We start from the raw sequence: 27,658 nt of genomic DNA, 5'->3' as shown, positions 1-27,658 counted from the left end.
AGTTGCGTCAGGAGCTGCTCCACACTTGTGCTCATTCACCTCAGAGAAGATTAATGCTGGCGAAGCTGTGAACTCCACACTGCAATGCTGACTGTCTTGTGAGGACGGGTGATTTTTTTTTCTCCCATGTTAATAATGTTATAGGAGGGGCTGAACACTTTGGGAAAAAAACCCTACTCGATTAACCCTCAGCCCTCTCCCATTTCCCACACCCCTCCTCCCCCCGACAATTCTCCCTTGACCCACATGAGAGCTGCTGTTCAATCTGCTTTCTGTTTCCATCAGTGTTTTAACAAAAGTCTTTGGGGGTTCTTTTTTTCGCCTTGTCCACTGGTTGCTTTGCCTACTGCCAGCTTGCATTACCGCAGCCATTAACATTTCAGGAAAGTGGACTGGAGGGTGTTAATCTGCTGAGGTATGCGTACCTTGCAGAATTTTAATGTGTGATATATGTTTTTGTGTGGTGTCTTAGTATATGTGCCTGTGATGCTACTGCAAGCAAGATTTTCATTGTGCATTTACCTCATCGTGCTTATGCATATGACAATAAACGACAGGTATCCACCACCCCTTGGGACAGTCAATATAGGAGCTGTTTACTCCTTACCGCAGTCCAAAGGCATATGCTCGATAATGTTTGTGATTGGGCCATGGCTGAAAGCAAAGACAGATGTGACTACATTCCCAAGTCAAATAGTTGAGTTGCCTGGCAATGTTATGGGAAAGCATGTAGAAGGGCTTATGAACAGCATTCTCACCTCAGGACCCAGAGGGTGGTCACACTCTTGAGCCCTGAGCATGTATTCCATGATAATATGAATTCAAGCAGTAGTGAGAATGTAGAAACAAGAATCTGCATGTGTTGGTTTACAAACAAAAGACACAAAGGGCTGGAGTAACTGAGCAGGTAGGCAGCATCCCTGGAGAACATAGACGTCCTAACCCGGAACGTCGCCTATCCATGTTCTCCAGGGATGCAGCCTGACTCGCTGAATTACTACAGCACTTAGTGTTTATTTTAAGCAGTGAGAATGTGGTGCTCACAAGGCTGCCAGGTTTCAGATCAGACCTTAAATCAAGGTCTTTTCTGTTGCCTCATTTAATCTCTGACACTTTAAGGCAAACATTTATACCAGCTAATATCATTGAAACAGGGTACGTTTATAGAAGTTTGCTACATGCAAGTCAACAGCCACATTTTTCACATTATGACAGCATCACTTATGATCTCATGATCTTTTGAGACCGCACCTGGAGTATTGTGTGCAATTTTGGTCTCCTAATTTGAGGAAGGACATTATTGCTATTGAGGGAGGGCAGTACAGGTTCACCAGGTTAATTCCCGGGATGGCGGGACTGACATATGATGAAAGAATGGGTCGACTGGGCTTGTATTCACTGGAATTTAGAAGGATGAGAGGGGATCTTATAGAAACATATAAAATTCTTAAAGGATTGGACGGGCTAGATGCAGGAAAAATGTTCCCGATGTTGGGGGAAGTCCAGATCAGGGGTCATCGTTTAAGAATAAGGCTTTTCGGACTGAGATGAGGAAAAACCTCTTCACCCAGAGAGTTTTGAATCTGTGGAATTCTCTGCCACAGAAGGCAGTGGAGGCCAATTCACTGGATGTTTTCAAGAGAGAGATTTAAAGGAATCAAGGGATATGGGGAAAAAGCAGGACGGTGTACATATTGAATGGCAGTGCTAGCTCGAAGGGCTGAATGGCCTACTCCTGCATCTATTTTTCTATGTTTCAAACCAAATTTCAGTGATGTACTGGAGACTATTAATATAATGTGCTATATAAATGCCAGTCTTTATTTTTTCAACAAGGACTGGCTTTTCACAGAGAGAAACTGTCTTAAAACCATGCTAATGTAAGCATTCTCTCTAACATTGGTTATCTCAAACCTCTAAACTTTATTCTGCTGAATTTCTGGAGTCAAATTAAGCTCTAGGTAATAAAATGCTGTTTGCCCTCACCATAATAGCCATGCATTTGGCTTCCAATCTTCTTGATGTTTTGACCTCCTCAAATATGTGGGCAGCTAAGTTGGTAGCATTAGGTGACTCGTCAGGAACATCAGTACAACATTCCCGTCCTATTTATGGCACAGGCCCCTCCTTCCTTGGCCAGAATAAAATCCAGTGCCATATGATCTTGCAGAGCCACAGCACGGAGTGCAACCATCTCAGCTTTTATAGATAAGAGAGCCACCTGTGTATTGTCTAAGGCTTCCGCAGTGTCATTAGCCAATTTCCCTATTACCGAGGCTGTAGATATCAATTCTCGGGAGGCACAAACTGTCCCGTAGGATGGGTAGGCAATCATCCAGAATTGCTCTGATTTAGATATGCCTCGTTTAGCCTGTAAAGGAAAGGATAACTCAGTCAGTCATATTGCAATGTGGTGGACTACGTAGGCTTAATAACAGTCACGCCATGGCTTGGGCCTTTTCCACGATCCCATGTCACCAGGTGGCATTCCTGGTAACCAAGGGTAAGCCACACACCAAATAATCCCATTTAGGGGTCTAGGAGGATCAAACATACCCAAGGTGTCACAGGAGCTGTTTCCCAAAAACACCCCGCTCCCTTTGTTATTACAATAGTGTAAGGGGTTTCTGCGCCGAGCTTTCGCCCGACCTAAGGTCCCCGTGCCTTGCTCTGATCCCTTGACCAGGCCGCGCACACTGCTTCCCCGTGAGTGGTTCGACCCACTCACCCCCTACGGTTCTAGACACTGGACTTAGATGCAGGAGCGTTGATAGTGCAGAAAAAAACTCAACCAGACCAGATTTGAAGACCAGGGTTTAAATGGAAAAGGCTTTTATTGAGCGCTTGGGACTATTGTCCATGAATACTTATACAGTTCTATAAGACATATCTATAAGACACATACCGAATTACATGAATACTTTTGACTATGAATCATAAAACGCACAGTTCTCCAAGACATATACATGAATACCTTTTACTCTGAATTCTAAAACGCACAGTTCTACAAGACATATACACGACTGTAAGATGGGGAACGTACGACACATCGCAAAATTGACCAACACATATTCCTTTACACACCCACGTTTATTCAAACCACCCTCCCCTCTACACTAAACTATGTCCAGGATATGCAGGATCGGGGTACATGCTCACCATGGGGCTATTACTGGGGTTACTGGCTGTTCGTGCTGCTTCTCCGCTGCTTTCCGTGAGGGTCGTGCTTGTCCCCTGAGTTTCTTCCTTCCGTTTCTTGCGTTCCTTGCAGGTTTTCTTGCAGTATTTCTTCTCGAGTTGCGTGCCGGTTCCTCTCTCTTGCACTTCGCTTCTTCTTGCCTGTCTTTTCTTCCTCCTGCATCCGTTTGACTTGAGTTTAAAACCCAAAAGTCGTGGCCAGTTATACTATTCTGACCCGTCCTATCCCCCGCCAGATCTTGGGATCTCTTTGTTTAAAAGATATGTATGAGTTTTCTCTCTGATCTGCGCTTATGTCCGGGGGTACCGGGGATGGCCAGACGGTGTTAATTGGTATTTCGTTGCGAGGTGATGGGTTTACCTGGTTTCCCATCACCTACCAGGTAGTTTTCTATGGGCTATTGTGCCCCCTTAACGAGATTAACTGTGTAGGTCGGCTTGGGGCATTGTGAGTATGCTGATGTCAGCGCCCCAGTGTCTGGACTTCGACCTGGTTTCGCAGGTTTCTGCATGGCCAATACCCATCCATTGTTCTGGCCGTGGCTTTGCAGAAACCTAGAGACTGGGCTGTAAGGTTTTTGCTCTTGTGGCTGGTCACGAGGTCCTGCGGCCATTTTAGGACCCACGGACTGTGACATCCCTTGGTAAACTGACCGCAGCCTTTCTCCGCTATCAGCCCCAGTCTCCCGTTTAAAATGTCCAAACTGCAGCTCTTTGGTTTGGTGTTGCTTTCAGAATGAGGGAAAACTTCTCAAATCTTACAATAGCAGATGGCATTAGTCTTTCTTTCTGGGTAGGAGGTAGTTTGTCTCAGCCGTGGAACTTTCTAGGCTCTAGTTTCGGTTGAATGGGGGCATCCTGATTTGAATGGGGGAATGTACCATCCTTTAAAGACTGATTCCCGACTCTGTGTCTCATTTAGGAAGCGGGAAGCTGCCCAATCCTCAGTTTTGTTAAAAGGGATGGCCATTCCCCCTTCACTGTTATGAGGGACATGGGTGCATATCCAGCAAGCACTAGCACTACTACTACGAGCAAATTCATAGCTGAGGGATAGATATACATTATCTCCCTGCGTCCAGCCCATCCAGGCCAGTCACAGGATAACAACAAGTATCAGCAGTCCCATCTTTACAGACCATACGTTTCCCGTTATCTTTTGGCTTTCACGATGCGCTTGCAGTCAGTCAGGTGTGTCCAGCTTGGATGATCTCTGACTTTCACTGCTGTAGGTGTAGTCAGTAGTACTTGGCAGGGCCCGAACCACCGTTCTCTTCATTTCTTCCGATCCCAATTTCTTATTAGTACGTAGTCTCCTGGTTGTATGGATTCACCGTTATAGTCAGCCAACAGTGGTCTCTGCGTCTCCAATACCTGTGAATGTATGACTGACAAGATTCGGGTCAATTGCTGTACGTACGTAATTAACTCCTCATTAAGAGCATGTAGATCAAAACTAACTTCTGTACTGGTAAACACACCCCAAGGAGTATGTAATAGTCGCCCATGTATGATCTCAGCAGGTGTTAGTTTAGTAATACTGTGTGGAGAAACTCTCATCTCAAACAGAGCGAGGGGAAGGACCTTAATCCAACTCTGCCCCATTTCCCCCATTAACTTAGTCAATCTGGTCTTGAGTATCCCATTTGCCCGTTCAACTATACCAGAAGCCTGTGGATGGTGAACAGAGTGAAATTGTTGCTTAATTTTTAAATGTTGGCATATTTCCTTATTAACAGTGGCTATAAAGTGAGGACCATTGTTGGAGCTGATAGTGGTTGGCAAACCAAAGCGGGGTATGATTACTTTTAGCAGCAATGTAACAGTTGTTTCCGCTGCGTTATTCGTAGTAGGCAAGGCCTCAATCCATCTACTAAATAAATCAACAACTATTAAACAATATCTATAACACCGTGCACGCGGCATTTCAATAAAATCTATCTGTATGCATTCAAAAGGGCGGGATGGCAGAGGAGTGACTCCCTTTGGACCTTTTACTGCCTTACCAGGATTGCTCCGCTGGCATATCCCACACTCTTGCCGGATTTTCGGGTGCCACCATGTTTCTTTGGTCATCCTTACCATTCCCTCCTTTCCAGCATGAGTAAGGGAGTGTATGTAGGTTAACAGTACAGGTAAGAATGCATCAGGTACACAAACTTGTCCAAGAGGGGTGAGCCAGAGGCCTGTTGGGGTATCAATGGCACAACCCTCTTGTGAGAAGGCTTAGCTGCCCACATATTTGAGGACGTCAATAAAATCAAGAAGATTGGAAGCCAAATGCATGGCTATTATGGTGAGGGCAGCTTGTGGCCATTCAGCTGGTTAGGAGATCTTTGGGGGTCCGTAGTGCACTACGGTTTGATTTTTCTACTAATATAATTGCTTTGATATTTCTAATACAGTGTATCCGACCAATCTGTGTTTTGCGGAGACTTTAATGGTTATCCTGTTATGATAAAAGGAGGGAATGAAAGAGTTTAAATATTTACAAAAGAAACCGGTCACAAAATGGTTGCCAACTTCTATTATTGCCCCGTTGTCTGCAACTATCGCATAGTCCAAGGTTCGGTGTCCATCCTGTAGGTCCTGTCGGACTGTGGTTAATAGCTCATTTGCCAATGCACAGTCATGAAGTGGTTCTTCACTATGTTCGGGCGGTTCTGTAAGAAATGCTGAAGGATTAGTGGTGGTGCAATGATGGAAGGTAAGGTACGGGTTGCTCAGGAGGGTGACTTCAGTTAACCAACCCTAAAAAGGCTCTTCCAATTCTAAAGTCCATCATTTTGAGTTGTCACTCATGCAAGTGCTGAATAAACAACCGTTCCCAGACACTATCTTCAAGGCCATACGGCTCAACCGTGGTTACTTGCAGTTCTGTTCTCACCAGATGTTCATCATGTGACCATTTTCACAGTGTTTCTTTGTTCTCCTGTTCCCAGCGTTTCGCTCTGTCTATCTCCAGCTAGTAGCATCCTCCCAAAGCCTGTTGTTCCGTGTAACACCTCCCAGGTTTCATGTCCCATTAGGGTTTTCTCCCGTAAAGGTACATGCTGTACTTCTCAAGGTTAGATACAACTTTATCTTTTTCTGCTTAGCTAAGCAATTTACAGTGTGCAAGAAGAAGCCGACAACCATTTTGTGACCTGTTTCTTTTGTAAATACTTAAGACTCTTTCACAGGGTGAAGGAGATATTGTTATGTATTTGAACGAGGAAGCAAATATTTTATTAGGGATGCATTACCACCAAATTCCTGCTACAGGCGCTACCGAGCCATCAGCAGTTCCCAAATGTAACAATTTCACCCTCAGAAGAATTGAAACACTTTGGATGTGTTGTAACGTTGCTGTTCTTTGCTATTTTCTTATTCCCTGTTATTTGCTATTTTCCTATTCCCTCACTTGTATCAGCCGTGGTACATTCTTGGTGGTGTGGCTAAATGTTTTTTTCTGAATGAAGTATTAAATCGTTTACCTGAACAAGAGTCCTGACTTGAAACATCACCTATTCATGTTCTCCAGAGATGCTGCCTGACCCACTGAGTTACTCCAGCACTCTGTGTCTTTTTTTGAACAAGAAGCATTTGAGGGTTGAGGGAGGGGGGGGGGGGGGGAGTTCCTCTCAGTTTCCTTTGCCAATATTTATCCCTCTGCCAAGTTCACCGAAATATTTTATTATAATCACATTGCTTGTAGAAACGTCATGGACACAGATCAAGGGCATTAGACCATCTGTTCATTTGCTTTTATATTTATGGAAACAATCTAACAAATATGTTGACACCTTGTTACTTGGTGGATCTCAGATCAATGGAGAAAGGAATGCACAAGGATGTAGGAATTCACAGAAAATGGCACTAAACCCAATATGGCTGCTCTTTATGAAAGAGCCCTGGCCATGTCTTTTCTCACGGTTACCATTGGGCAGGAGATACAAAGTCCCTCACCACTAGGTTCAGGAACAGTTACTTTTCGTATAAACCATCAGGTTCTTGAAGGATAACTCATTCACTGCGCTCTGTGATTTTGACAGTAACAGTAGCACAATGAAGGCCACACCATTTCACTGCAGCAAAGAACAAACTGCGGGAAAAAAATCAGCGGGTCAAGTCGCATCCATTAGCCCTGAATTAATGATCACCAGATTGGACAGTAACATTTTCAAGTCAAGTTGAGACCTGATGCGGGGACCCAAAATGTTGACTCTCCATTTCCATCCACACATGCTGCCTGACCCCTGAGTTCCTCCAGAAGTTTGTTTTTGCTCCAGATTACAGCATCTGCAGTCTCTTTTGACACTTTCACTGGTTGGCAAACATACCTTGTGAACCTACCTAAGGAATAGAGACTGTTCGTGTTTATTCTGTAGGCCCTGTTGAAAGAGATTCAAAACAATCTCGACTCCGCCCTCTGGTGAATCACCAGCTGACACGAATGCAGTAGTTGAATAGGCCGTGGGTGTGTCAGACTGGAATGTTCCGTGAGAAATTAAGCAGGAGGAACCAGCACAGCCCTTAAGCCATCTCAGTGAGTGCAGGCCCATCTTACCCACTTTTCCTTCACTGCACAATCTTATCGACCAAGGAAACAATCTAGTTACTTCATGCTGCACTGCCTCCAATCCACTAATTGCTTCTAGTGGTATGGGGACTAAGGAGGCTGTCTTACCAAAGAACAATGTTAACCTACCTTACAGTTGTTCTCCAACCACACCCACCAGATTCACAGGCTCACACACCACCTACCTTCTTAATTATTTCTTGTACCTTCATACTTTCCTTTGGCATCTTATGAACCAGCACACGGCTTCCTTTGATGTGCAGCTCTTGATGTTAATTATTTTTCACTCTGTTGCCTGACCCGCTGAGTATCTTCAGCATTTTCCATTTACAGTGTAAATATCTCAGCACTTCATATTTTCTCTGATCTTCATTTAAAAAATCTATATCTCCATCTTTTTCTACCGATGTGGGGTAATTTAATAATTGTTCCACCTATCTCCTTGCATACTGGCTTAATCTGTCCACTTCCCTTTGCAGACTCTTTACTTCCTCCTCTCAGCTCACTCTGACATTTAAACAAAAACAAAAACAAAAAATGCTGAACACCCAGCAGGCCAGACAGTATTCATGGGGGAAATAGATGAGACATGGTTGAGAGCCCTGCCTACAATGGGAAGCCAGGGATACAGGAAAAGGAAGGCATATTAATAGTGTGGAAAGGCTTGTCATCAGGTGGAGAAAGATAAACTGGGAGAATGGAATGGAGTCCTTACAGGAAACAGAGTGGCTAAGGAATGGTTGAGTCAACTGTTGAAATCACTGGGCTGAAGAAGGGTCTCGACTCGAAACGTCACCCATTCCTTCTCTCCCGAGATGCTGCCTGACCTGCTGAGTTACTCCAGCATTTTGTGAATAAATCGATTTTGTACCAGCATCTGCAGTTATTTTCTTATACTATTGGGCTTCAAATGTATATTGGTTGCTAACTTATCTTCTGAGTTGGAGAGTTATGCAATATCATGACATGTGGCAGTTAATTCTGCACCTAGAAAATTCCCTCTGTAATTATCTCAAATTTAAATTAAACGCGATTTATGCGTAGAATAATTATAACCTTTTATATGGTATTCTATATCTTACTCAAACTCAATATTTCAGAGATTAGTTGAAACAGGTTATGTAACAAGTCTCAATATTTTATATAATTTATTCGAAAGATATTTCCTGCACAACTCATCTTTCGTATTTTATGGATATTACATGGGCAGTAGTTGTACTCTCGCCAGTTTAAGGATCACACATGACACTGCCTGGTATTTTGCTGCAGCCATTTCACACATCACTTCTTACAAATCCCGGCTTTTCCCGCCACATGCAGGAAGCCAGAAGCCAGTGACGTCGCTGGAATTTTCATGAATGAAGTCACGTGGACAAACAGCAGGTGACGTCAGCGCCGGCTCCCGGAACTGGTGGCGCTGGCTGAGAGCGCGTGTGGATCCGAGCGGCTGCTCAACGGCGCGGCGCTGGATGCGCACTATCGCGAGGTAGGGGGTCCCAGGAGGTGGGGGGAGGGGCAGGGAGGGAGTAGGTGGGGGGGGGGACAAGGTGTGGGCGGGGGAGACAAGGTGGGGCGGGGAGAGAACAGGTGTGGTGGGGCAAAATCAAATGGGGTAGATTTGGGCAGGGCTCGAGCTGGGGTAGGAGAGGGAGAAGATTCCAGTAGGGGAGGAGGGAGAGAGAAAGGGAGAAGGTCCAGTAGGGGAGGAGGGAGGAAGAGGGAGAAGGTCCAGTAGGGGAGGAGGGAGGAAGAGAGGAAGGGGATCCAGGAGGGGAGGAGGAAGGGAGGGAGAGGATCCAGTAGGACAGGGTGGGATTGGGAGCAAGTGGGCTAGGGTCAGAAAGGCATTGGAGTATGGTGAATCGGGATAGGGTGGGATGAGGGGAAGAATGAAGTGGTGAGATAAGACTAAGATGGAGTGGAGGTGGAAATGGTCGAGTAAGACAGGGTGGGTTTGGACATGGTGGGATTGGGAGCAAATTAGGTAGGGTCAGAAAGGTATTAGGGTATGATGAATTGGGGTAGGGAGGGATAAGCGGATGGATGAAGTGGTGAGATAAGACTGAGATGAGGTGGGGCAGGCTGAGTTTGGGCAGGGGTGGGAGAGTGGGCTGAGGTGCATCGGGAGGGTGGGGGAGATAGTGGAGAAACAATTAAAATTGTTGGTGCTGGAAGTTGGGTGGGGGAATGTAGAAAATAGAAAATGCTTGGAAGACAAAACGCCTGTCAGCATTATGGAAGTGGAAATCCCTGACAAATAGCTTTTTAAACATTAACCTGACATTCAGTTCCTGGCACTGATGGGCCAGAGTGCATTTCTATCATTTTGTGTGTAGTGTAAGTAATAATTACATAGGCTGTGTGCTATGTTTTCTAAGATTTGAAATAAATTACTGCACTTGGCAGCTGAGAAAGCACAAATTTCTAATGGGAACACGTAATCAGCAATGTGGGAACAGCACAGTGGGCAGCTCATACAACTGTTGTGCATGTGGAGTTTGTACATTCTTCTTGTTTCTCTGGGTTTCCCCAGGTTAATCCAGTTCTCATACATCTCAAAGATGTGTGGGTTGTTTGGCTGCTGCGAATTGTCTCTAGCGTAGGATGTTAGATTAATCTGGCTGCTGTGCATTACCCCTGCTTTGTGTTGATGATCGAATTTGTGGGAGCATGAAGAGAATAAGTGACAAGGAAATGGGATTTTTCACTAATGTGGAATATATTTGATGGGCTAAATGGCCTCCTATCACAAGAAAACATGAAATAGCAATTTCTCAGGGATGGCATTACATGTCAAATTGTTTGCTTAACGGAATTGAGGATGAATAGAGAACCTGTTTCCTCTGGTGGGATTGTCATGATCAGTTAAAAATAGAGACGTCATTTGGAATCACTTTTGATTTGGACATTTTGACTTTTACTCTCAATTGCTGGTAAAGTTGTGGGTCTATTGTGCTGATTGTGAATGAGGGGTGCTGATTGTGGATGATCAGCCATGATCACATTGAATGGCGGAGCTGGCTCGAAGGACCGAATGGCCTACTCCTGCACCTATTTTCTATGTATCTATTGTAACATCTAAAAATGAACAATAGATTATTGTTAGGCAAGGCTAGTAAGGGTGACATAACCAAGGTGGTTAGGCAGGGTTACGGTGTAGATTAGCCATGAACTAAGTGATCGGTGGAAAAGAGAGGCTGAGTGGTCAATGCTGCTGAAGTGGGAATTACTTAATGCATGTTAATGCAGATAGGTTTAGTTCTGATGAAGGATCTTTTATCTGTTACTTTCTCCACAGATGTTGCCTGACCTGCTGAATGTCTTCAACACATCTGTTTTTATTTCATATTTGCAGCATCTGCAGATTTGTTTTTGTTTGAACTTCCCTATCAGGTGCGATTAACATTCCCATTTCAGTTCTCAGAACTTGCTGGGCCACAGTGCTACATTGGAAAATTATCCATGTAAGGGAAATCATCTTTGATTTAGAGTTTTTGGATGATATACCAGGTGAGGTGGGTGAGGGGGAACCTGTAGATGAGGTGTATTTGGATTTTGAGAAAGTTTTCAATAAACTGGAGTTATTGAATGACTTTGAGGTAATTCCATATACAAAGGAGGGATTGTGAGCTGGTGTTCAAACAGAAAACTGAGAAAAATAAATGGGATAGTACGCTGCGACTAGTGCGATGCACAGGCATCACTCCGTATACAACATAGTATACAAGATTTGTTGATGACGTGAAACTACGTGGGACGGTGAGCTGTGATGAAGATGCAGCAGGCTTCATGAGGACAGACAAACGGAATGAATGGGCAACAAAGTGCGGTACAGTGGCGCAGCTGGTAGAGCTGCTGCGTCACATTGTCAGAGGCCCAGGTTTGATCCTGGCCCCAGGCGTTGCCGGTGTGGAGTTTGCACATTCTCCGTGTGACCCAGGGGCTTTCCCCGGGTGCTCCGGTTTCCTCCCACATCCCAAAGAGGTGCAGGTTTGTCGGCTAATTGGCCTCTTTAAAATTGACCCTAATGTGTAGGGATTGGATGTGAAAGTAGAATAACATAGAACGAGTGTGAATGGGTGATTGATGGTGGATTCAGTGAGCCGAAGGCCCTGATTCCATGCTGTATTTCTAAACTAACTTAAACGGTGTGGCAGGTCAAGAGTGGTTAATTGTCAGAAAGAGAGAAAGAGAGAAAGAAATGGGAATTGGAGTAAAAGTGGGAGAAATTGGAAATCTGAAATAAAAGTGAAATACACAGCAGGTCAGGTAGCATCTGTGGATAGAGATGAACTATTCTTAGCTTTCATTCATTTGTTCTTTGTACCTTTTCATTCCTCTAGTTTCTATCTTCCCTGACTCTCAGTCTGAAGAAGGGTCTCGACCCAAAACGTCAACTATTCTTTTTCCCCAGAGATGCTGCTTGGTCTGCTGTGTTACTCCAGGATTTTGTGTCTATCTTTGGTGTTAACATTCCAAGCTTTGGGAACTCTGACCATTTTAAATTGTTGAATTTAGTATTGATTCTGGGGGTTCAAGTTGGAAGTTGGTGGCTATTTGTTGGATTTGGGCTTTGTTGGAATAATTGGGAGACTAAAGACGCAGGTCAAATTGGGGTGAGATGGAGAATTAAAGTGACAGACAGTTGGAAGCCTGATCTCTCACAACTGAACCAAAATGTTCTGCAAATAGTCACCCAATCAGCATGTTTTCTCCAATGTAAAGAATAATTCATCCCATGAAGAGTCAAGCATAGTTAGCATGCACACAAGTTCGCATTACCACATATTTGATTTGGAGAAAGTGAGTGGAGTTAAATAAATAATTCAATGTAAGAGTTAGTATAACCAGGCAAAAAAAGAGGGTGATGGTGAAAGGAGACTGGTTGGGTCTCCATTGAAACCCAACGGTTTCCCAACGGAAATGCAGTTGGATATCTATGGGAAGATAAATTCATGTGCATACATTACAGGAGTTGAATTAGGCCATTTGGCCCACCGAGTCTACTCTGCCATTCAGTCCTGGCAGATCGATCTTTCTCAACCCCAATAAATTCCACAGATTCACCAGCTTCTGACTGAAGAAATTCCTCCTCATCTCCTTTCTAAAGGTACATCCTTTTATTCTGCAACTATGCCCTCTAGTTCTAGACTTTCTCATGAGTGGAAACATCCTCTCTGCATCCACTCTCTCCAGGCATTCCACTATTTGGTAAATGACCAAACTGACTGGTTGTATATGTGGAATATGTAATGCGATCCTTATTTCAGGCCCCATATTAATTTGTGATCCATATTATCCACCTTATCAGCATGTGTGGTTTATTTTTGTCACGTACATTGAGATACTGTGATAAACTTTGTTTTGCGTGCTATCGAGGTAAAGTGTCCATACATGAATACAATCAAGCCATACGGAATATAGTATTACAGCTACAGAGAAAGGTCCAATAAAAGAAAGAGTGGAAGCTGCACAACGAGGTACATTGGGTGTATCTGGAGGTGGGAAATATAGGCCAAATTACAAACTGTTATCTTTTATTAAAGGTGGCAAAGATGTTTATTTTTTAGAAAAAACAATGAAGGAACTCAGCGGCTCAGGCAGCCATTATACAGAACAAGGGAAATAAACCGAAATGTTATCTGTCCATTTCCTTCGCAGATGCTGCCTGACCTGCTGAGTTCCTCCAGTAGTTTTTTTTTGCTCAAGATTTCAATATCCATTGTGTCTCAAACTTGTTTCTTTGTCCTTTGCTCCTGGTGCTGGTTATTTGTGGTAAAGCACAGGCTACAGTGCATGATCTAAATCTGTACACCCTCTGATTCGTTATTTAGCTCGGGACTTTCTGCCACTTTGTTTTGTTGGTGCAGCTGGTAAAATGCATGTGTCAGTGTGGTTATATTAAACAGATGGCTAGTGGGGCCACGTAACCCCACCTCCCCACAACACCCTTCTCTGTGCGAGTGCATTCAGATAGTTGAATTGCCAATTTTTAGTCTGTAAACATCATGACGCATCGCTAAGCTATGGGGAATGTTGTGGATGAGTTTGATGAATTATGGATAGCAGTATTGCTTAATAAAAATGATATAGCTTTTAAACATTTGACATTCAACTTGATGGGTGTACACAGAGATATTCTTGCACAAAGTGTGCCTGACTTGCTGAGTCTCTCCTGCATTTTGTACTTTTATTTCAGATTTCCAGCATCTGCATTTTCTTTTTGTTTACAGTTAAGTATTTTTCTTGGTGTCTGGAGTTTGCTTGAAGTCATAAGTGAGCCGTTTGTGAGCTTGCCATTTTCACCAAGGTTGCTCCACCAACATGAATAATGAAACTAAAGCCAATGTGGATTTTGTTACTGTGTGACATGGTTGAGGCAGAACCATAAATACATTTAAGGGGAATCTTGGTGGTATCTGAGAAGGAACATGGCAGCCATGAAATAATTAGGAAAGTGGAAACATGAAACAGATGCCCAGGCATTGTGGTTCGCTGGAAGATCTGATTCTCTGATATATTTTGCATGTAATTTTATGAGAGAGTAATAAAGATATTTAATAGTGCTATTTTGTTTACAAATATTTAAAAAAACACAGAAAATAAATTTTAAAATTACAGATTTATAAATCTGCAATTGAAATGGAGTGCTGTAAATATTTTGCAAATCAGACGGCCTATGTGGATAGAGAAACCATTGATGCTTCAGATCTATGTCTATTCATCAGAAACAGGGAAAGTATTTTCTCACTTCTTTGGGACTGATGGGAATTGACTGACCTGAAATGTTCACTCTGTTTCCCTCACTTCAGCATCTTACTTTTACAGAACAACACAGTATTAATATCAATATACTTTCAGAATATTACTTAGCTAATACAGTTCAAAACTGGGTGACTCTTAATGTATTATGTCATCTCCTACTTTTTATTTACAAATTTGTTACTACCAGTTATCAACCGAAGTTCCACACTGTTCAAAGGAAGTTCCTCAGAGACAGTGATAGGGCATGCCAACGTTCTGGGTTGGGTAGAGAGAGAAGAAGTCAGGGAATTATAAAAATTAGATGCCAGAATTTCAATTTGCAATTGTGTGGGGCACAATCTTGCAGCAGATGTTCTTACTTTCCACCCTAGCAACCCTTCACATTCAAGGGATGTAATTTCAGCCACTGTCAATAAGATGCCACAACTGGACAGAGGTTTGGCCCTTGGAATGTTCCACCAAAGCTCAGTGTGATCTCAGGAACAATACATCCTCTGTCTCTGGGCGCTACAGCACTGAATTCAACAATTCCAGGCAATCAGCTTGTTGCCAGAACTGTCCAGTTGCAGTGCAAGACCAGGGAATGCTGGCGTTATGTCCAGAGAGCTAGGTTCCAACTCTACTACGTCTGTCTGTGTGAAGTTTGCATTATTCCTTGTGACTGTGAATTTCCATCCACTCCACAAAGACATGCGAGTTTGTAGGATAATTGGCCATGCATGCATGTGTGGAAAAATGTAGTGGTAGAGTTCATGGGGAGGTGGGGAGAATAAAATGGAATGAGTGTAGATCATTTACTGTCAGTGGGTACTCAGTGGGCCTGTTTCCACACTGTATGACTATAGGCAGGGGACATAGTTGATGGCCTTTCATTGTGTGAGGTCGTTGACCTGGGATATTGGCCCTGTTTCTCCCTCTCAGCTGCTCATTGTACCCAGCATTTTCTACTTTAGTTTCAGATTTCCAGCATCTACATTTTTTTTGCTTTTCAGCTCCTGACCAGATGTAATGTTAACTCAATTTTGATTGATAGTGCAACATTCTCCTTTATACAGGATTTCAAGGAACAGCAATGGTTACGTCTCGCAGCTTAATATTTTTTCTTATTTTTTTCTTTCCTCTGCTTTCCTGCTATTAACACTCCTCCAGACAGATTAGGTGTATTAGCAAGTCACTACTTCTCAATCGATACCAATTTATTTTCTTTTGGTTTCTACCACTCCACATTCTCTGCCATTTATGATTTCTCTTAAATTTTCACAATTCCAATGGACGTTTTGTCATTTGATGGCTCAATTGGCTGTAATGATTAAACTTGAAATATTAACTCACTCCCAACCCGAAACCGAAGATAGACACAAAAAGCTATGTAGTAAACACAGCGGGTCAGGCAGAATCTCTGGAGATAACATGAATGCGGACAATAAAGAGAGCAAAATAAATAATGCCGGGAGTCATGCGATCCAAAATATGGTTGCTGGAAACGTGAAATAAACAGATAGTCAACAGGTCGGGGGGTAACTGTGGAGCAGCAAGTGGGTCCTGCATTCATGGCCGCGCCGAGCATCAATGTCAAACAAGCGGCCGCCCAACGCGCCGGTTCCCATGGCGACCGCGCCCGGGCCGGATTCTATTCGCTGTCGCGTTTCCACGGCGACGGTGTCCCGGGGCGTTTGCAATGGAGGGCGGGGAGCGCCCGGCAGCCCAGGCCGTGCAAGCCGGCACCAGGAGCCCAGCGTCCGGCCTCAGCACAGCGGCGCGCCCCTTGCACCGCCTCACGCTGCCTGCGTTTTAATCGCATCGTCCAAAACCCAGGTGAGCAAGCTGCGTGCATCATAGGCTGGGCCTGGACGTGTCTGCGCCTCCTCTTTGCTCCCCTGCCCATTCCTGAGTTACTCCAGCATTTTGTGTCTATCTTCCGTGTAAACCTGCATCTACAGTTCATTCCTACACTGCCCATTTATCTGCTGCGTGTCTTAACGCTTTAGATCTGGGTCGTTTTCGGAAATCGCTTCTCTGCATTTTGAAAGGAAATTGGAAACGTACAGGAGGATATGCAGATGGGATGAGATTGAGGAAGGTGGGAGGAAAGTCGTAAATACCAGTGCACCAATACGACTGAATGCCACTATTTGTAATTCTGTACATGTGAGACATTCACCTGATTAGATCATCAAGCCAAGATCTGGTATTGAAAATCTACGAGCTACTTATTGTTTGTGATGTTGGATGGGGATTTTATCTGAACATCAACATCAATCAAGATGTTTCTTTGCCCCCCCCACCCCCCCCACTGCAGTTAATGAGAGGGTGTCGTGTAATTAGGGAAGCAAATGATATATTGGCCTCAATTGCAAATGAGAAAATCACAAAGTGCTGGAGTAACTCAGCAAGTAAGGCAGTATCTGATGGAAATGTACAGGCGATGTTTTGGGTTGGGACACTTCTTCCTTCAGGGTCTGAAAAAGTGTCCTGATCTGAAGACATCACCTGTCCATCCCCTCCCCAAATGCTGCCTGACTTGCTGAGCCTTCAGTACTTTGTGTTTTGTTCAAGATTTCAGCATCTGAATTTCCTTGTGTATCCGAGGGTGTAGTATTTTGTCAAGCTTGCTGTTTGAACTCATGGATTCATGTGAAGTCATTAACTTCACATTGCAGGGTGGGTGAGAGCAAGAATAGGGAATTAACCCCTTGAGCCTGATCCGCCGTTTACTTAAGTCATGGCAAAACTGGACTTAATTCTGACTTGAATGGCAAACAACAGATGCTTATGTTTAGAAGTTATAATTTGAGTTCAGAAAGGTCTTAGAATCTGTCATTCAAAAGTGCATCAGTGAACACAAGGAGGAAAAAGAAACAATCAAATGGCTAGTTTAAATTTGTTAAAGGCAAGTTGTATTTGCTGAATGTAATTGTTTTTTTAATGCTTTAGAGTCATATATAAATGGGTCTTGTATGAAGGGCTGTTCAAAAGAATTAATTCAGAGCGGCAGTATCGGTAGGCACAGGACGGTAAATTAAGGTAAAGAGAGACTAGTTGAAGAGAGATTTGCATTGCCATTGTTTTTTCTAAATTTAGGAATGCACCTCGCATTTCAAGCCAATGATGTATAATTGAAGTTGGTTGCAAAATTGGAAACAACCAAACTGAACGCAGCAAGCTCCCACCAACAGCACGACAATGACCAGAAGACTTGTTTTAGCCATGGTTGAGGGATAGGAATTGTCCACATTGTCTGGTAGATCTCCTTGGTCGTCCTCTGAAGAAGTCCAAATGTTCTTTCAGTACATGCTGGATTTTGGCTATTCTGTCCCAGGAGTGGATTTTAAATCTAAATATTTCTGTCTTTTGAGCTGAATTTGCTACCGAGTGATTGTGTGTTGTCATTGTGTGTTGCATGTTCTTGATGTAGGTAGACAGTTAGACCTGGATGTGGGGAGTATGATAGCAGAAAACAGGGTTTCCCAAGCACTTTGTCACTTTGCTCGGCATTTTCGTAAAACACGTGTATGCAGGATCTTAGCATGTTTAGTTAATTTTTTGGTGGCTTGGGAAAAAAGGCAGGAATTTAATCTGGGATGTTACTGTTCTCTTTAACAATACCAGAGATGATCTCAGACTTTTAGAGACACAATGCGGAAACAGCCCTTTCGGCCCACTGAGTCTGCGCTGACCAGTGATCATCCTGTACACTAGCACTATCCTACACACTAGGGACAATTTTTACAACTTACCGAAGCCAATTAACCTACAAACCTGTACGTGTGTGGGGTGGATACTGGAGCACCTGGGGAAATCCCACGCGGTCACAAGGAGAACATACAAACCCCGTACAGATAGCACCTGCAGTCAGGATCGAACCCGGGTCTCTGGCGCTGTAAGGCAGCACCTCTACCACTCTGCTACTGTGCCGCCCTAATGGGCCAAACAGAATAGGAGGCAGTTAAATTTGGTGAGGGGTGGGTGGCACCTTGCAACTACATAGAATCTGCTGATATCTCCCGGATACCAGGTCACGGTCACTGGGGGTACAGAGTCTCCATGTGCCTCTAAAGTATGGCAAGTAGGTGGCTGTCAGGAGCTCACATTCTGCTTTAGTGATCTTGGAACAGTCAAGCAGTGTGAAGCACCAGGCGTAGAAACAGTTGTAGGCTCAGTGATTTGCTGTAGCGTGGAAAGGTGTTGGTTGGGTCGAGTGCACATGCACACATCCAGGATGTGGTCATTTACTGCAAATTAATATGTAAGAGTTGTGGGGACAGCATAGCTACAACCTATCAGTTAATACATTACCCAATGCTCGCTCACATTCATCTGTTGATTTCATTTTAAACTGTATTGTTAATTATTTTGTGTCACATCTTTTCTGCTCTTTGTCAAGAAGGCATGGGTCTCTTCAAATCACCCTTTTTCCTCGCTTTAACACTTTAACTCGTAAAGGTAAGGTTTTCATAATTTTCTTTTTAGAAGTTGTATGCAACAGAAAAACAGAGCAAAATCAAACCCCATTCGCAGCCCTCTCCTCTCCAGTTGTTTAAAAAAAAAATCCCAATGCAGTTCTTTCTTCCTTTTAATCATTACATCTTTTCGGTTAGGTTCTGTGGTTGCCATTGAAAATCGGTTCCAGGAAAGTCTATTGAGAATTTGCAGCCAGAGAGGTGATGGTCCAGGTTGTTCAGAAAAATGCTTGCAAATGCCCACGTATAGCCATTGTGCCAATAGACAGGCAGTTTCCAAAGGCAGCTTTGGGCAGCTGGATTTGGCTGGGTCATTGGCTTCCTTAAAAGCTGTGGCCAATATTTGCCCGTGACTGAAAATCATCAGGAGACATTAAATTATCTGGTTCTTTATCCCGTTGCTGTTTGTGTTTGGATGTTTTCTGTGTTCAATTTGATTGCACTGTTTCTCTCTTTACAATCGACTAGTCGAGTTTTCAAGAGAGAGTTAGATTTAGCTCTTAGGGATAAGGGAATCAAGGGATATGGGGAAAAAGCCGGAACGGGGTACTGATTTTGCATGATCAGCCATGATTATATTGAATGGCGGTGTTGGCTCAAAGGGCCGAATGGCCTACTCCTGCACCTATTTTCTATGTTTCTATGTATCAATACTAATCCATGAGATGTCCCAAGTAGTTTATTGTTAAAGGCTGTGAAAGGTGCTACGTGGAATCAATGGATCTTTATCAATGTGGAATCAATGGATCTTTATCAATGTGGATGGGTGTTATATGTCATTCGTTCTCGAGTAAGGCCATGACATCTAGTCTCTAGTGTTGTGGTGTGCAAGAAGATGGCTGACTGGACCATCATGGGCTTGAGGGTTTCTCCCAAACAGGTGACAGAGGTATAAGAACGGTGTAGCATTAGTGGTTCTTGTTTTTCAAGATTCTCTTTTCTTACTCCGTTCGAATGAGCACCACGTTTAGTGCAGGAACGCTAAACAGGGCAATCCAATGCTGGTTGTTTCTGGCGGTACGTGTCAATGTTGAAACTCTTCAGGTATAATTCAAGAGCGTCTTTGAAAATCTTTTTCTTTCACCGCTGTGCTGATGTAGACTGGGTTGAGGGGTAGTTCGGTATCAGGGAAAGAAAGGGAAAGGTTTCGCTTTGGATGGAGCGTGTTTTCCACCCTCTTCTCACTCCCTCCTACACATAGTGCCTTAATCTGGATACAGTCGTGTAGGTAGTTGACTAGTGGCTGGAAAACATTTCAGGTGGTCCTAACTTTCTCGCCCATCATTCTCTCAAAATCCCATGGTGACCAAGCGAGTGGACGAGGTGCTGAATAAACTGCCTGCTTTACTGGAGATGTTGCTGTCACCCTGGGTCAATAAAAGCAGTGCTAATCCAACTGGTCAGCACCTCAAAAGGGACATAAATCCTGGAATCTCTCTACTATGGGAATGTGAGTTACATTTCTACCTTGGTGAATGCTGAAAAGCCAGCAAATGGGTGTGATAGTGCTTGGATTTTTTTTAAAGTAATTTCATAACAATAGGCAGTACTTGTTGGGCTGGATGCTGCAGGGTTTCTGGGTTATAGACTTATCTCAGTGATTAAATATTTGTTCCTCCATTTCTAAGTTGAGATGTTCCTTTTATTGATGAACCCTTAAAATAACATGCTGCAAATTTCTGCTTCCTTTATCCCTGCAGTGCATTTTCAAACGTCGCTTCGGATGTTGACAGGGTAATGACGGCTAACTTTAAAGGACACAAAGCATTAAAGGTGAGCAGAATTTAAATTTTTTTTTATTTGCACTGGTTTACCTTGGTTTACAGACCAGTTTTGAGTCTCTTCTGCCTGCTGGGAGAGTAATGTGTGAGAGTGTGTGTGTGTGACTGACTTTTTGATATATCCCTTCAGCAAAGCTTGTTTCATTATTTAGGGGAGATGCACCATGGCTGTAGTGTGTACCATTCACAAAGGGCACTATGGTATCTCATCTGGGCTTCATGGATGGCTATTCCAACAGCAACCCCCAAATGACAGTGTAGTTAGAAGCTTCAGGGAGATACAGACATGTTAAGTGAATGGACAAGTCCATGGCAAGTAGAACATAATGTGGAGAAATTTGAGATGAACTGCTTTGGTCAAGGAAAGGCTGGGTAATCTTTTAATGGTGGCAGACTAAAAAAATGTTGGTAATCAAAGGGACTTGATTGTTCTTTGTGCACGGATCACATAAAGTTAATGTAGATAGAGCAATCCAATTAGGAAGGCAAGCAATACAATGGCCATTATTGCAAGGGGATTTAATTGGAAGAGTAGGGATGTCTGGTTCCTATTAAGTAGTGTTCTGGTGAGGCCACACCCAAAATGTGTACTGGTCTGGCCTCCTTAACTGTGAGGAAGTGAGGAATATACATTCAATGGATGAGATGCTATAGAAAAAGATAATCTATGATCTTATTGGATCTTATTATCCTGCTCATGTCTCAGTTTATACAGATGTATGGGATCACTGACTGCTCCCAATAATGCAACACCCCGACTTGGAAATATATTGGCATTAATCTGCCATGACTAAGATCATATCCCAGAGCTCCAGGCCCAGCAGTACTATTTGGAGTATGTGAATGACAGTGTTACAAGAAGGTGGTGCATTATTATGTGAGGCTCATCCCAAATTGACCGAACAGAGTGTGCACCTTCAGTGTGGTTAGTATTAAGATTTGGACCCAGCCACAGAAAAGGAACAGTATTAGACCTCTAAGGGTGGATGGTGTGTATGTGTTGTATTGTCATGTGCCACCTATCTTCATTCTTTGAGGTGGAGGATGTGGGGAATGGGCGCTGTTGTGGATAGGAGACTCGGGGTGTGGTGGTGGACTCCATGTCTTTCAGAGTAGGTTGTTGGTGGGAGGAGGTTAGCAACCACTAGTGATAGGAGTGCGGTGATGGTGGAGTGGCTAGTGGTGCTGGTGAGGAAGCAAGTAAAGAAAGATAAAAGACCTGAAAGTATTTTCTGGTGACAGGTTAAGAAGGAGGCCGGAGAGAATGTCCCGACCCTCAGCGACCAGGAGTTGGTGTCCATGACGGTTCGCGAGCTGAACCAGCACCTGCGTGGCCTGAGCAAGGAGGAGATCGTTCAGCTGAAGCAGCGGCGGCGGACGCTGAAGAACCGTGGATATGCCGCCAGCTGTCGGGTCAAGCGAGTGACGCAGAAGGAGGAGCTTCAGCGACAGAGGACCGACCTCCAGCAGGAGGTGGTCAAGCTGGCCCAGGAGAACGCCAACATGAGAGTGGAACTTGATGGCCTACGCTCCAAGTATGAGGCCCTCCAGAAGTACGCTCGCACAGTGGCCAAGGCCCCCACCCTACCGCCCACCAGTGTCATCACCATCGTCAAATCATCTGACTCCTAGACCTTTCTTGGCTTTCACTCCTGGTGTTGGAGTAGGGTTGGATGAGGATATTGAATTAAAGAGCTGGAGCAGATAACTGGAATTAAGATACATGTGGCAATCTTGAAATAATAGCACGGTGGGCAGGTTTGAAGGTCTTACTCCTCGTAGCCTCTTAACTGTCACTGCTTCTTAAAACTACGTCCAGAGGCGAGATCCTGATGCTCAACATGTCTCCCGTCCTAAACCACGTCTACCCTCTCAAAACTGACGTCGACAAACAATAATTCTCTTGAGCTGTGGATGGTAAGTGCCCAAATACAAAGCCAGAAATCCCAATTCAAGATTGAGATGGTTCTGGACCTGGCTTTCCCGAGTTCAAAGAGCAAGATCTTCATCGGTGGAACCAATGTGCTGAGTCTAGAGATGGATTGGATGGACTAGCCTCCCTGCTTTAGCTCAACTTGGCTGATTCTAGATCACAAATTGTTCACGCTACCATTTGAAGACCTTCCATTCGCAATGAAGACTAGGACTACTGAATACCTATGGCTTTCTGTCCTGGGGCTCTCCTCAGCCAAACACTAGGGAATCTGGGAGGAGTTTGTAGAATTATCAAATATTGTGTTTCTTGTAAGCTGTACAAAAAATATATTTTTTATTTAGTTTTGCAGTCCTCCTTTACAAACGTGTGTGCATTTGAAATTTGTGAAATTGCTTTGTGGCCTAAATGTTTTCAAAACTGAGCCTGGGGTTGAGAGAGTTTCAGACCAACAGACACTGTTCCTGAAAAGAGGTTTGATTCTGGGAGCTAAGTTTTAGAGTTCAGAGTCAATGTTGTACAGGGTTTGAGTGGTGTAATGTGCAGTGAGTGTAGAGCACAGATATTTGAGAAATCAACGTCTATTATAGCTTCCAAAACCTCTGTCCACGTGGCCTTTTCAGTTGACGATGGAATTTTGCTGTTTTGAATTAGTTCATCAAAGGGAAAGAATTCCAATTAAAGTCCTTCCGTTTCCTGTGATCTGTGTTGCAGTTTGTAATATTAGCACCGTGATGCAAAAGTTGAATTCTGTGGTGTGAATTTTATTTTGGGGAGTTGCAGGTGCTGTATGGGTTCCAAAATAGCAACCACCAATGAGTGCAAATTGCACCAGTTATTGGTGAAAGGAGCAAATGTCTGCCATTGATTCACAGAGCAGGCAAATCATGACTTTGCCCAGAACACAATACTGATTAAACCCCAGTATTGACATTTCAGAACTCAGTACTGCAGCTAACCCCACACTATTTAAAAAGGTCCATCAACTGACTTTATCTTGGTTGCCAACTTAGTCCTTCTGGCTGCTGCTACAATTCTATAAAACATTTTTGCTGCTTTTAAGAGCTCTCTGAAAAGTTTGAAAGACTATTTCGATTTCTAGGCACTGCACAAACCAAACTCTCCTGGTCATGTGCACTCAGAAGGGGGGATTCAACATTGAATGCAGCACAATGTGGGAGAATGAGCAGAGAGCAGGCTGCTCAGCAGGGCGCCATGTCAACCTAGTGTTTCTGGGGAGTAATTTCTGATCTGAATCTCAGTAAGGGATACGTAGGCATTGCCTGTACTCCACGAGGGTCATCCTGACCAAAATCTAACATGCTTGTCAGGGTGACATGGCAGGCTACTAAAGGGCATTTTTTGTTCTCTGCTCTTGCATGGGGAAATCCCAGGGGTCAGCTATTGAAAGATAGTTGGTTGCATTTCATTCTCTTTCTTGTCATGTGAAGAGTCATACTCATGCTCACAAGGACAGTTGGCGGCCCCTGATACAGGATGCCATTGCCAACACTTGTGTCAAACTGCTGTACTGTACCAGTAGGCAACACAACTTGACGGGGCAGACGGGTCGGGCTGCTATATAGGAACCTTCACTGGAGTCTATAGGATGAGTATTGAGAATCTTGGTTATCTGACATATGTTGGCCATCATGAAGAGACAGGGCTAACCGCAGAAACCAATATTTTTGGCTGGACTCTCTGTGTCAGTATGTTACCAATAATCACGGACCCAATTCCCTATTCCCCAACATACCACACCTTCTCTTCCCTCTGTTATGGACTGTGACTTCAATGCAAAAACATATCTATGTAAAAGCACATGCCGAACTATATTTACCAAGGAAATTCTGCCATTGCATATAAAAGTAATTATGCCTTTCTTTAGTGCCTGCCTCCAAGTGCCTTTGTCAATCCTCGTGTTCCCAACAGATCTTCTTGAGGAAGTGTAATATAGCTGGCAGGAAGCTACTGACTTTCATAGAACAGAGAACAGTACAGCATAGGAAGATTCCCAGCGCCCCACCATGTCTAGACCCACTATGATTTCCGTTTAATTAATACAACTGCCTGCTCATGATCCATATCTCTCTATTCCCTGTATATTCACATGTTTGTCTAAATGCCTCTTAAACATCGGTATTGTTTCTGCTTCCACCACCTCACCTGATGGTACATTCCTGGCAGCTACTATTCTCTTTATAAAAATGAAACTTGCCTTTCACATCACCTTTAAACTATTCCCCTCTCATCTTGAAGCTATGCTCTCTAGTAATTGACATTCCATCCTGGGGAAAATCTCTGACTATCTACCCTATCTATTCCTCTCATAATTTTATATGCTATCTCATTCCCCACTCCCCCTCTGAAACACCAGAAGAAACAATATATGTTTACCCACCCTGTCATCATAGCGAGTAAACCCCAATCCAGGCAACAACCTGGTGAATCTTATCTGCATTCTCTCCAGAGCCTCCACATCCATCCTGTAGCATGGTGACCAGAGCTGTGCACAATACTCTCGGTGCAGCCAAACCAAAATTTTATACATCAACCTGACTTGGCAATTTTTAAACTCAATTCCCTGACCGATGAAGGCAGCATGCCATGTGCCTCCTTTACCGCCCTGTTAATTTGTGCAGCCGTTTTCAGGGAGGTTTTTCTCTCAAATGATGCCCCTGCAGTTGCTTGGTCTACAGGCAAGAGAATTCTGACTGTATTGTAGGCAGAAGAGGAAGGGTTTTGTTGTAATCAACTAAAAATGGATGTTAATGTGATGAAATATAATTGTACAAGTATCCAATGGAAGAGATTGTTTTGTCAGTTTCCAAAGCAAATCATTTAAGTGGCCTCCTGCTATGAACCAGTATCGTTGTCCTTCATAAATTAGTTAAGTGTATACATTTTGTGTTTGTTTATATTTTTCCACATAAATTCTATAAGAGCACATTTTTATTTGATATCTTAAGTTATTTGGTAGTGATTTATAAATTCCGCAAGGCAAATATGTGTAAGCCAACTGCAATAATACTGGGGTACACTATATATACACGTGTATTACAAAGAACCGGTGCCACCTCTGATTCGTGCAGAACGCAATTGGTTGCAGACCTCCAGTCAAGAAAAGAAATTCCTACCACTACATTCTGTCTTCTGTAACCAGCCGTGGATCTCTGACCTGCTGAGTTACTCCAGCATTTTGTGAATAAGTTGGTCCAACATGGTAGACTCGTCCAGATGAGTTTAGTTTCACCGATGTAAAGAAGTTGACATCTAGAGCAGCGGATGCAATAGATGAGGTTGGAGGAGGTGCAGGTGAATCTCTGTCTCACCTGGAAAGACTGTTTGGGTCCTTGGATGGAGTTGAGGGGGGAGGTAAAGGGACAGATGTTGCATCTCCTGCGGTTGCAGGGGAAAGTGCCCGGGGATGGGGTGGTTTGGGTAGGAAGGGACGAGTGGACCAGGGAGTTACGGAGGGAACGGTCTCTGCGGAACACAGAAAGAGGATTATTGCCAATATCAATGATCTTTATAAGAAGATTTCTATAAAGAAGTGTCTCCCTCACTAAAATTAAGAAACACAATCTTAATACCTCTTGGCATTAAGATCAATGCCAGCAAATGTTAATGACACAGGAAGGAGATGAGATCTCACCCAGCTAAAGCCCTCCAACTTCCCAATAATTGCAATGGGGATCTATTTCACCAATTTAACATAACACAGACCACCATTGTGTATCCTTGAATACATATAAAGGTAAATGTACAAACTTCTTAACCAAACCCCTCATGTCCTCATCGATAACCATTAGGTATTCTGTGATATCTCGTTTAAAATCAAAGTATAATATAATGCGATTTTATAAAAACATTCATCTTTACTTTTTGTGTAGGTTTCAACCTGGTCCTCTCAAAACTACATGACCACTAAATCAGCTTAGAATGAGGTCCTAATAAAACACACCCTCATCCCCCACAACGCAGGTCGCATGTAAAAACTATTGATAACCCAGGATCAATAAACTGTCTGTCTCATTAATCTTCTCCCTCAAAATATTTTTTATAAATAAAGGTATTTTGAGATCATATCAAAAATGGTTGCCTTTTATTGTCTTTAGACAAATTATTTTGCCAATTTTGAGGTTTTGACCCCTGTCCTTATAAGAATCATCAGCAAGGCCAATGGCAAAACATGAGCAATTTTATTGAATGAGATTGAGACCACTTCCTTCTGTTTCTAAATGACATATTGATCCAATATCCGCCACATAATTAAACAAAATAGCAGAGAGGGAGTCACCTTGTTTCACCACTCCCCCCCCCCCCCTTTAATGGGAATGCAAGCAGTTTTCCCTCTCCATTCCATGATTATTTTAAATGAGTACCGCTCAAAGACAATATCAATGAGGTCCTTAAATACTCCTCTAAACAACTTAATGGGTTTACTTATAATTCCATTCCGTACCAAATCAAAAACCTTAGCAAAATTATTAAAACCAACCACAGAATCTACAAAATTTATCTTAGTGCCGATCAAAGAGCGATATTACAACCAGGACTGGTAGTTATAAAAATCTTTCTGCCGGTCACTAATCACAATCGTGTCAGCTAATCGTTTTGCAAAACTATTAGTAAAGGTCCTTGAAAAATAGTCCCAATTGTGATCAGTTGCCTTCCAAAGGATGGACCCCTAAGAATAGACCCCTGGGGACCTCCACCTTAATGTTTTTCAAGGTACCAACATCTCCTCCTCAATATTAACATGTCCTAAGATATCAATATACTGTTCCCTGTCATCCATGCCCATTTCCATGGTTAATACTGATGCAAAATACTCCTTTACAAATGTTTTCCACTTTTCCATCTCCAGGAGTAAATTCCATTGCTTCCGTTTGGTCGTACCCTTTTCCTAACTACTTGTTTACTAATATACAAATAAAATGCATTGGGATTCTCATTA

The 27,658-nt window shown here is 43.3% G+C and overlaps 1 protein-coding gene across 4 annotated transcripts; it reads left to right on the top strand.

Moving 5' to 3' along the window:
- Position 1: 1 nt before the first annotated feature.
- Positions 2 to 25,637, top strand: mafk (v-maf avian musculoaponeurotic fibrosarcoma oncogene homolog K). Of its 4 annotated transcripts, none has more exons than XM_078417835.1 (4): positions 2 to 98; positions 9,080 to 9,245; positions 20,685 to 20,757; positions 22,008 to 25,637. In XM_078417835.1, exons 2-4 carry the CDS (start codon positions 9,118 to 9,120, stop codon positions 22,395 to 22,397), a joined length of 591 nt encoding a protein of 196 aa, XP_078273961.1. In that variant the 5' UTR covers positions 2 to 98; positions 9,080 to 9,117; the 3' UTR covers positions 22,398 to 25,637. The 4 variants fall into 4 exon arrangements, with proteins under 4 accessions (XP_078273961.1, XP_078273963.1, XP_078273962.1 ...); XM_078417836.1 differs by lacking the exon at positions 2 to 98 and adding an exon at positions 123 to 415; XM_078417837.1 differs by lacking the exon at positions 9,080 to 9,245 and having other exon boundaries at positions 39 to 98.
- Positions 25,638 to 27,658: the final 2,021 nt, after the last annotated feature.

Source organism: Rhinoraja longicauda, chromosome 21, assembly GCF_053455715.1.
Source record: "Rhinoraja longicauda isolate Sanriku21f chromosome 21, sRhiLon1.1, whole genome shotgun sequence".
In the NCBI taxonomy this organism is placed as follows: domain Eukaryota; kingdom Metazoa; phylum Chordata; class Chondrichthyes; order Rajiformes; family Arhynchobatidae; genus Rhinoraja; species Rhinoraja longicauda.
The sequence above is the reverse complement of the archived record's forward strand: the minus strand, read 5'-3'. Positions and strand labels throughout refer to the sequence as shown.

Bases quoted from the DNA above. Each gene is read 5' to 3' on its own strand.
- mafk (XM_078417835.1), top strand. From the start codon at position 9,118: ATGAAGTCACGTGGACAAACAGCAGGTGACGTCAGCGCCGGCTCCCGG. The intron at 9,246-20,684 runs GTAGGGGGTCCC...TTATCCCTGCAG, and splicing joins TGGATGCGCACTATCGCGAG to TGCATTTTCAAACGTCGCTT. The intron at 20,758-22,007 runs GTGAGCAGAATT...TTCTGGTGACAG, and splicing joins AAGGACACAAAGCATTAAAG to GTTAAGAAGGAGGCCGGAGA.